We start from the raw sequence: 11,238 nt of genomic DNA, 5'->3' as shown, positions 1-11,238 counted from the left end.
AGCGAGTCCTGGAGCAGCGCGAGAGAGAGTGAGTCCCAGTGCAGTGCGAGAGGGAGCGAGTCCCGGAGCAGCGCGAGGGGAGGCGAGTCCCGGTGCAGTGAACCTTACCTCAGTGCAGCTGAGAGCCAGCGCGGAGGGGACTGGAGGCTTGGAGCAGAGCAGGACGGTTGTTTGACCAGGACCTGGAGCTGGCAGTCAGACCATATGCCGAGCTGCTGCTGTTTGAAATTCTTTACCGAACTATAACACCAATCCTTTAACTATGTTATAACTATCTTATTTCCAACTTATTGTTTAGATACTGTAAGTAATGCTACTAGTTTTCCTTTTATTCCTCTTTTGTATCCAAGATTTGTACCTAGGTACTTGTACCAAGATGGTGCCATTAGGAGGCAGCCATTGTAAAAAGTTTTCACTGTACTCCTGTATTTCTGTGCTGGAGTGCATGTGGTAATAAAGGATATTCTATTCTATTCTAGAGAATCATAGTCATAGCGTCATACAGCAAGCCTTTGGTCCAACCACTCCATGCTGAACATAATCCCAAATTAGCCTTTGGATGAATGAGCACTTCCTGAATGGCCTGGCTCTGATTTGAAGTTATTATCCTTCTCTGCATTCTCCCACCAAAGGAAACAGTTTCGCTCCATCAACCCAACTGGAAACTTTTTAACATTTTGAAAAGCCACCACGAGTTAACCCTTCAAATCTCCTGAATACAAAGGACCACCCTGGTCTCTTGATTTAGCACGGAATTCACCAAGGAAGAAGTTCCACCACAAAGCTTTAGTTCTTTTTGTTCACCCTTTCATGGGACTCAGCTGGCTATGCCAACATCTGTTGACCATCCCTAACCACCCATGAACTGAGTGGCTTCCTTAGTCTTTTCATGGGGCAGCTAAGAGCCAATGCAATACAAGCTGGAGGAACAACACTTTGAACTCACTAAATTCAACAACTTAAGGGCAAGAATTTTGTGCCCCATTTTGATTACATCCCTTCCCCCCTCCCCCACCACGTCATGTTTGTGTCTTGGTAGATTTTTTCTCAGCGCAGCGGATCCATTTTTTCCGTTACACACCTACCATTTACACCTATTTTACATCACTATCACTCCTTTACCACCATTATCACTCCTTTTGCCTTTTGCTCTGGGCACTCTCACCATCTGTTCCACTTGTTCCTCCTCTTCCTCCATCAATGGCAGAAACAACACCATTTTCCAGCCCCTTCCAGTTCAGACAAAGACTCAATTTGGACTCAAAAATGATAACTGATTCTCTCTCCACAGATGCTGCCAGACCTGCTGAGTTTCTCCAGCATTTTCTGCTTTTATTTCAGATTCCCAACACAATAAAAGCAATACAGTGCAGATCAGAGCCAGCCACATTGGATCTGTATAAGCCAGACTGGATAAAGATGGCAGATTTCCATCCCTTAAGAGTCTTAATGAACCAAATGGGTTTAGATGACACTGATTTTAATGTCACACTGAGACTAGATTTCAATTCCAGATTTTATTAATTGAATTTAAATCCATTAACTGCCGTGGGTGGGATTTGTACCCCTGACTCCACAGGATTAGCCCGTAGCTCTGGATTACTAGTCCAAAGACATTATTACCGTCTCCCCATTTAGAGTGGGTGTCCCAGGGTGGGGGCAGATACTGATTTGTGAGTGAGAAAGGGCAGCACAGAACAGGACAAAGCAAAATGCCAGATGAGGCTCTTACCACAGTCACGGTTTCCTTTAACCCGGGTCCCTGTCACCTCACTGCCTTGCTGGTCAACACACCAGCACTCGCCAGAATAAGTATCACATTGCAGATTCCTGTAGTAACCATCCTCATCGCAACTGGGAATGAAGGTACCTGTGAGACAGAGAATGGAGTCACTTACACAGTAGTTGCACTTCTGGATATCAACTCTTCACAAAACAGAATTAAAGAACGTACATTTCTACAGCACCTTTCATGACGTTTGGAAGTCCTGAACCATTAAATACTTCTGACACGTGCTCACTGTTGCAATTCATGCCAGTCAGTTGGCACTCAGCAAGCTCCCAAAAACAAGGAGGATTAGCTTTTAAAGCAGATAACCGGATTGAAGGTGTGGGTTGACGGACAGAATGTTGACCAGTCACCAGGAACAACTTCCCAGCTCACTGGTAAATTAGACCAAAGGGATCTTCAAACCCACCCAAGAGGGTGGAAAGGTCCGTGGTGCAGCTTCTCACCGCGAGTGCTCTGGGTTTAGCAGCTGACATGTTCATGCTGTGGAGGCAGCGAGAGAACTAGAGGAAGGCAGAGGAGTGACCCACTGACCCCCTGGTGTTTCATACAACCTCTAAAACTCCTAAGTCGAATGAATTTATAAAAAAATAAATTTCTTTCGAATGACATTCACAACTCTTCCAGAGGCACATCAATTAGCAAGGGCAATGATCACCAAAAGCAACCTGTTTTTATGCACCCAGGTTATGTGGGCATCACTGACTAGGCCAACGTTTATTGCCCCTCTCTATTTGCCCTTCAGTGGTGCTGAGCTGACATTTGGAATAGCTGCCATCCATGTGCTGCACATTGACCCACACTGCCCTTAGGGAGTGTTTCCAGGATTTTGACCCAGCGACAGTGACGGAACGGCGATATATTTCCAAGTCAGGATGGTGAGTGACTTGGAGGGGAACTTGCAGGTGGTGGTATTCCCATGTATCTGCTGCCCTTGTCCTTCAGTGGTTATGGGTTTGGAATGTGCTGTCTAAGGAGCCTTAGTGAATTTCTGCAATATGTCTCGTGGATAGTACGCTGCAACTGAGTGTCGGTGGTGGAGGGAGTGAGTACTTTTGGATGTGGTGCCAATCAAGCGGCTGCTTTGTCCTGGATGGTGTCAAGCTTCTTGAGTGTTGTTGGAGCTGCACCCATCCAGGCAAATGGGGAGTATTCCATCACACTCCTGACTTGTACCTTGTCGACAGTAGGCAGGCTTTGGGGAGTTAGGACGTGAATCGCTCACTGCAGGATTCTTAGCTTCTGACCTTCTGTTAGACTCGTAGAGTTGTACAGCACAGAAACAGACGCTTTGGCCCAACCAGTCCATGCTGATCATATCCCAAACTAAACTAGTCCCACCTGCCTGTGCTCATCCCATGTCCCTTCAAACATTTCTTATTCATGTACTTATCTAAATGTCTTTTAAATGTTGTAACTGTAACTGCATCCATCACTTCCTCTGGAAGTTTGTTCCACACACGAACCAATCTCTGTGTAAGGACATTGCCCCTCACGTCTCTTTAAATCTTTCTCCTTAAAAATACATCCCCAGTCTTGAAATCACCCACCCTAGGGTAAAGACACCTGCCATTCACCTTCTCTATACCCGTCATTATTTTATAAACCTCTAGAAGGTCACCCCACAACCTCCTACGCTCTACTGAAAGAAGTCCCAGCCTATCTTGCAGTCATTGTATCTATGTGGTTGGTCTAGATTAGTTTCTGGTTGGATCCGTTGAAATCTATGCTGTTTTAAAACTAATTCTATACATTCAATTGAAAGAACCATGGATTATTTCTCTGGTTGTCAGACAGAAATGGACAGATCAATAGGATGTGTTGACTAATACCTCACTAAATGTCTCATACACAATAAACAACGAACCAGACTTCGTCAGCCATTCTGCTCAACAAACACTTTTTGCTTTCTACTGAAAAGGCTATCCCAAGTTACAGGCTATTCTGTTAAACAAGCTGGATTTACATGTTTTTTGATGTTTGCATACGTGCTTTGGAGATAAACTACACAATCTCCTCTTAATCTAATCTACCCTTTGGTTTACTATAGCTTAAGTCTTTTCAAACCACAACCAATCAGCTCTTTGAATCGATGACCCCAATTATTTATCAGCTGAACAACCCACAATCTGATTTGCTTTTGCAAACAGTGAAGCACTTTCCAAAACTGAAGCCCTGAGTCAAATGCCATTGCACAAGATGTCAGGGCAAATGCCTGTGGATCGCCTTTTAATGGGAAGATCTGACTTGTAGTTCGATGGAGAGTGGATGCAGGTTCACAACTCAGTTACACACAGTCATGGGGAAGCACTCATCACATGTATACAGGCATACGTACACGCAAAAAACAGACACGCATGCAAATGCACACATTCACGCAAACACACTGACACAAACACACATACAATCACACACACATCCACGCAAATACACACATGCACAAGTATCTATCACATATCACATGCTCAAACACACACGTGCACAAGCATCCATTACACACGTGTACACACATATATTCTCACATACATACAGACACAGACACACACACACAATACTGATTTGGAACTTTAGCTGGAATGTTACGCTGTATCCCGGAGCTGACTGGTGGGGTGAGGTTGCAGGGATTTTATCAAGGCATTGATGGTCTGCCTGCCTTTAGGCCAATTGAGGCCCATGAGTGACCATTAATGACCATTTAAGGGCCTCTTGCTGATATTTTGGTTACCATTTGAGGGCGAGGGGGGGAACAATTTACCACGTCTACCTCCACTCCAGGGAGGCTGCCCAGTAAAACATGGTTGTACTTTGGGCTTCTGGGCAGGAAGACCCCTTCCTCCTCGACGCAGCTGCTGTCTGCTTGGCTCCAACAAGCCCTAATCCAAACATTCCTTCAGATTGCTCAGGTCTGTGCTGACCTGCAATCCCAGCAGCGGCCATACATCCGAGTGGCGCTGCTGAGACCGGAGGAGCTGCTGACTGTCCAATTGGTCAGTTGCTCTTGAAGGGGAGATGTCACGCCTCATTCAGGGAAGAAGCCATTATTGCATGCAATTAACTGCCTTAGCAACATAAAACATGAGTCATAGATCTCAGACCAGTGAAGGCACGCTTGTCCAGATATCGTGACTATTTGTGGGACTATGCAAAAGCCTGCCATTATCTCTCAAGGATCATATTTCAGGGATTTTAGATGTCTATTACTCTCTCTTCTAAGTCTAATATGGGTTTAAAACCCATTCCAGAGGAATTTTCAATATTTCTTCAACACTGAGGCGCTGTTGGATGTAACGTAAGAGGCAGAATCACCAGAGTCCTACTCCTTCATTAGTGAGTGACAACTGGCAGTGAGTTTAACCTGAGGGTCACCACACCTCAAGCAAGGAGCATGATTAGGAATGCAGGACCTTCACAGTGACTTCAGCCAGCGCAGGAATTAAACCCACAGTGTTGGCATCACTTTGCATCACAAACCAGCTACCCATCCAACTGACCTACTAATACCTTCACTTTTCACATGTGGTTTTATGCCCACATCGATGAGTCTAGGTTCAAGAAAGACTGGTCAAGGAGAAGACAAGGTCAAGAACTATCTTCAAGCTTGGCCTTCTTTATAATGTTGTTTTCTTTAATATATACTAAGAGTAAATGTTACAATACTCAAGTATTCAGGGATATACCAGGCTATAATCTTAGTGTCACACTATTCAAAAACATTTCCATAAAATCTATGATGGTAGTCAGTCTATTCCACATACTTCTTTGGAGGTGTATTTAACATGCACTGGCCTAGGCATCAGGCTTCTGCCTAGCTCTCCATGTATTTCTTGCTTCCTTCATAACTCTACCCACACCGTACTATTTAAACCCAATGAAGGGCAACTCCATGATTGCTGCAGGGTCCTAAAGCTCTTAAACAACACTTCCTTTTGGAAATGTTAAACTCAGATCTCTTTTGCCCAATCAGTTGGGTGTAGAGGGTTCCAGGGTATTATCTTAAATAAGAATGGAAAAGGTTTACCCGAGGTCCTACAAAATATTTAATTTCTAAAATTCAATTGTCTGGTCATTATTTCATTGCTGCTTGTGGGACGTCCCATATATTATTAGTGATTATACTTGGAAGAAGTATATCATTATCACAAAGCACTTTGCGATGCTGTGAAGATATAAAAATGAGAGGTGCCGTACAAATTTAAGTGTTTGATAATGGCAGCATACCCAAATAATTCATTAATAGAGTCATAGTCATACAGCACGAAAAAAGACCCTTCAGTCCACCTTGACCACGCTGACCAAGTTTCCCATATCCCTCTAAACCTTTTCTCCTCATTTACCTGTCCAAATGTCTTTTAAACGTTGTAACTGTATCTGCATGTACCACTTTCTCTGGCAGTTCATTCCACATACAAATTACCCTGTGCGTGAAAAAGTTGCCCTTCAGGTCGCTCTTAAATATTTCTCCCCTCACCTTAAAGTTATGCCCTCTAGTTTTGAACTTCCCAACCCGAGGGAAAAGACCTTTGCTATTCATCTTATCTATGCCCCTCATGATTTTATACACCTCTATAAGATCACCCCTCAACCTCCTACACTCCAGAGAAATAGGTCCCCAATTTTTCAACCTTTCCTTATAACTCAAAACCTCTAGTCCCGATAACATCCTTGTAAATCTTTTTTGCACCCTCTCCAAGTTAATAATATCCTTCCTATAACAGGGTGACCAGAACTGGACACAGTACTCCAAAAGCAGCCTCACCAATGTCCTGTACAACCACAGCATGATGTCTCATCTCCTATACTCAATGGTCTGAGCAATGAAGGCCAGAGTGCCAAATGCCTTCTTTTCCACCCTGTCTACCTATGACACAACTTTCAATGAACTACGTACCTGAACCCCTAGGTCTCTCTGCTCTACAACACTCCCCAGAGCTCTACCATTAACAGCATAAGTCCTGGCCTTGTTCGTTCTACCGAAATGCAACAAATTAAACTGCATCTGCCACTCCTCAGCCCATTGGCATCTGCAGTCCTTGCTATCGCTTAAATGAAAAAACTTTCTGTTTTCTGCTCTAGGAAACAGAAGAAAATCGCTCGAGAAACTTCCAACTTAGCAGCAGTTCCAAGATCTCCTACTCTCCTTCCATCAATTTTTTTTTTACGTAAATTATTTTTGAGGCAATATCACATCCCCAGAAGAACATTAATGAACTATTTGTTCTCTTTTCCAACAATCTGACAGCTTGCCACTTTTGATATTCCTAGGAGAAGCCCAGAAGCTACCAGACTTACTGACTTTGATACCACCATGTGACATGATGGACTTTAACCAAATTGCGAGGTTTGTAAGAAAAGGCACAGAATAAGATACAGAATGGACAGATGAAAAAGACAGGCTGATCTCCTGCATTATAAAACTTATAAATGGCACATAAATGATCGCGAATACCTTTCATTTCCGTTCCGGAAATTAAGGAGAACTTGCATTTTACAAAATTTGTAATTATTATTTATCACAGAATTGTTACAGTGCAGGAGGCCATTCAGCCCATTGTCCCTGCACCAGTTCTATAACCCAGTGCCAATCTCCTCCCTTTTCCCCACATCCCTGGCCACTATTTCTATCCAAATAACCATCCAATGTCCCTCCTGAATGTCTCAATTGAACCTGCCTGCACCACATTTACAGCCAATGTATTCCAGATCCTAATTACTCACTGTGTGAAAAAGATTTTTCTCACATCACCCTTGCTTTATTTGCATGTCACGTTTAATCTACGCCTTGCCATTTTTTTTTCCAAGCGGAAACAGCTTTACCCTATCTACTCTATCCAGCTCACTCTTGATTTTGAAATCAGATCACCTCTCAGTCTTTGGTGGCTCAGTGGTTAACACTACTGCCTCACAGCACCAGGGACCCAGGTTCAATTCCAGCCTTGAATAGTTGTCTGTGTGGTGTTTGCATGTTCTCCCTGTGACTATGTCCCATGGTCCAAAGATGTGCAGGTTAGGTGGATTAGCCATGCTAAATTATCGATAGTGTCTAGGGATGTGGAGGCTAGGTGGATTAGCCATGGGAAATGCAGGGTTACAGATGGGGTAGGGGGTGACTCTGGCTGGGATGCACTTTGGATGGTTGATATGGGCTGAATGGCCTGCTTCTTGTAAGGATTTTATGATTCTTCTCTTAAAGCGAAACAGACCCAACTTCTTCAATCTATCCTGATAACTGAAGTTCTCATTCCTGGAACCATCATAGTAAGTCGCTTCTGCACTCGCTCCAATTCATGCACATCCTTCCTATAATCTGGCGCCCACAAATGTATGCATGTTTAATTCTTCTGTAATTGCAATTTGGCATCTGCTGGCAGGATGGACGAACTATCCAAAAATAAAGTAAGTCACGTCACCTACACTTGGCAAAGGTGGGAATAGGGGTCTGTGAAGGACGCCCTTCAGAGGGTCGGTGCAGACTTGATGGGCTGAATGGCCTTTTATCTGCACTGTAAGGATTATATGACCTTTCAAAAGCATGCAGTTTGATGCAGTTGATCTTTCTAAGTGTACTGTAGAGGTGAGCCTCCTTGGCAATTATTTGCACAGAAGAGTTGACTTGGCTGCGATTTGGAATTTGGAGGCTGTGAGCTAATGAAACTCCAGGGGTGTGAAAAAAATGACGGTTTCCAGCTGAGACTCACCAGGCACTTTGCGCACTGCCTCTTGCAGTTGGATCTTCTCGAGCTCAGCCAGGCAGGGGGGCTCTGCAACAACACAAGGAGAACATTCATCAATAAACCAACACAGCGTCTTTCCACATCAAATGAAAATGCAGCCAGGCCCTTCACAGGTGCACTCTGCAAATTGCAGTTTGACACTAATTCATGCGAGGAGATAGCAGGAGAGATGGGGAGCTTGGTTTTCGGGAGAAGGGAGAGAGAAGAAGAGCGGACCAGGCTCAAATGGCCTACTCCTGTCCTTAGCTTCAATGTTTCTAAGTGAGTCAGTGAGGTTTAGAGCAGAATCCCAGCACTTAGAGATCTGAATAAACAGCTGCCAATGGTGGACTGATTAAAACTGGAGATGAACAAGGGATCAGAACTGGGAAAATGGCCACAAGATTGAAAGCTTGGAAAAGGGTGGCACGGTAGCTCAGTGGTTAGCACTGGTGCCTCACAGTGCCAAGGACCTGGGTTTGATTCCAACCTTGGGTGACTGCCTGTGTGGAGGTTGCACATTCTCTGTGTCTGTAGGTGCTCTGGTTTCCTCCCACAGTCCAAAGATGTGCAGGTTAGGTGGATTGGCCATGCTAAATTGCCCATAGTGTCCAAGGATGTGCAGGCTGGGTGGATTAGCCATGTGAATTACAGTGATAGGGTAGGGACAGGTGAGTTTGTGTGGGGATGCACTTGGAGGGTCGGTGTGGACTCAATGGGCTGAATGGCCTGCTTCTACACTGTAGGGATTCTAAAACATCAACTGGAAGAAATTAGCAGAGAGACTGAAAGGCTGGCCCAAAACATGACGAGAGGTTTTGAAAGGAAGAGGGGGATATGCAGCGAGAGGAAGTGATTCAGCTCTATGCAATCAAAACTGAAACTGGGTTGTTCCTGAGACACGGTGTGGTCCACCATGTTGGAAAGTTGGAAGTCAACTCATTGTGCATAAACTCAACTCATTCCTTCCAACATTGGGTGGACATTCACTGGTGGAGGAAGGGTCCATCTACCAATGCTCACATTAGTATCACAGCAACACCTACTTTCCCTCCAGAAGCAGAAGCACCATTCAGCCATGGAAACATGTCCGTCTCTGTAGGTGTCGCAGGAGTTGAAGAAGGGCCTCACGCAGACCTCGTATTTGTCCAGGTTGATGGCTGCAAGCTCTGCCTCATCCAGGAACAGGTCCGTGTCTGTATCCAGCTTGGAAAACATCCAACCGACTGAGTCCCTGCAGCTAGCCACCATATTCTTATCCAACACTTTACAGGGAAAAACGAAGCAGAGATTATGACTAACAGACAGAAGCTAGTTATGGCTAAGAAATAAAGTGAATACTTAGGTGACCCAAGACACTATTTTATTTTATTCATTCACGGGATGCGGGTGTAGCTGGCTAGGCCAGCATTTATTGCCCATCCCTAAGTGCCCAGAGGGCAGTTCAGATTCAATCCCATGGCTGTGAGTCTGGAGTCACACAGAGACCAGACCAGGTAAAGATATCAGTTTCTTTCCCCAGAGGATATCAGTGAACCAAAGGGGATTTTTTTCCCTGACAACTGACAATGGATTCATAGTCATCATAAGACTCTTAATTCCAGAATTTCACTGAATTCAAATTCCACCATCTGCCGTGGTGGGATTCAAACCTGGGTCCACAGAACATTCCCTAGATGTCTGTTTCCCAGAACAGTGTACAGTACAATGTCAACATAGATACAATGCATACTAGCCCCAGAACAGCACCAGTACAGGTATGGTGTGTAGCAGTAATGTCATGGGATATGAGGCCAGCATTTGTTGCCCATCCCTAATGTCCTTGAACCAATAGGCTTCCTGGCTCATTTCAGAGGGCAGTTAAGAGTTGCTGTGGGTCTGGAGTCACACATTAACCAGACCAGGTGTGGAAGACTGAAATAAAAACAACAAGTGCTGGAGAAACTCGTCAGATCTGGCAGCATCGATGGAGAGAGAAACAGAGTTAATGTTTTAAGTCTGAAGAGTCACGTGGGACCAGAAATGTTAATTCTGTTTCTCCCTGCACAAACGACACCAGGCCTGCTGAGTTTCTCCACACTTTCTGTATTCATTTTAGATTTCCAGCATGCGCAGTATTTTGCTTTTGACCAGGGAACGGCAGTAGATTTCCTTCCCTCAAGCACACTGTTGAACAGAGATAGTAGGAACTGGCCCCAAGAAGACTTTCCACATCAAGCAGATGTTCACCTGCACATCTGCCAATGTGGTATACTGCATCCGCTGTACCCGGTGTGGCTTCCTCTACATCGGGGAAACCAAGCGGAGACTCGGGGACCGCTTTGCAGAACACCTACGCTCGGTTCGCAACAAACAACTGCACCTCCCAGTCGCGAACCATTTCAACTCCCCCTCCCATTCCTCAGACGACATGTCCATCCTGGGCCTCCTGCAGTGCCACAACGATGCCACCCGAAGGTTGCAGGAACAGCAACTCATATTCCGCTTGGGAACCCTGCAGCCCAATGGTATCAATGTGGATTTCACAAGTTTCAAAATCTCCCCTCCCCCTACCGCATCCCAAAACCAGTCCAGCTCGTCCCTGCCTCCCTAACCTGTTCTTCCTCCCACCTATCCCCTCCTCCCACCTCAAGCCGCACCTCCATCTCCTACCGACCAACCTCATCCCGCCCCCTTGACCTGTCCGTCCTCCCTGGACTGACCTATCCCCTTCCTAACTCCCTACCTACACTCACCTTT

At 45.1% G+C, this 11,238-nt stretch overlaps 1 protein-coding gene across 2 annotated transcripts in view; it reads right to left on the bottom strand.

The window, feature by feature from the left end:
- Positions 1–11,238, bottom strand: part of spock2 (SPARC (osteonectin), cwcv and kazal like domains proteoglycan 2) — a 75,609-nt gene that overhangs the window by 2,222 nt on the left and 62,149 nt on the right. For both annotated transcript variants that reach the window (XM_048616349.1, XM_048616350.1), the window contains 3 exons: positions 9,546–9,764; positions 8,485–8,547; positions 1,733–1,870 (listed from right to left, as the gene is read on the bottom strand). In XM_048616349.1, coding sequence (XP_048472306.1) covers positions 1,733–1,870; positions 8,485–8,547; positions 9,546–9,764 — 420 coding nt within the window. The remainder of the gene's footprint in view (positions 1–1,732; positions 1,871–8,484; positions 8,548–9,545; positions 9,765–11,238) is intronic.

This window comes from Rhincodon typus, chromosome 34, assembly GCF_021869965.1.
Source record: "Rhincodon typus isolate 14 chromosome 34, sRhiTyp1.1, whole genome shotgun sequence".
NCBI classification, from domain to species: domain Eukaryota; kingdom Metazoa; phylum Chordata; class Chondrichthyes; order Orectolobiformes; family Rhincodontidae; genus Rhincodon; species Rhincodon typus.
Note: the sequence above shows the minus strand (reverse complement) of the source record. Positions and strands in the feature narration are given on the sequence as shown.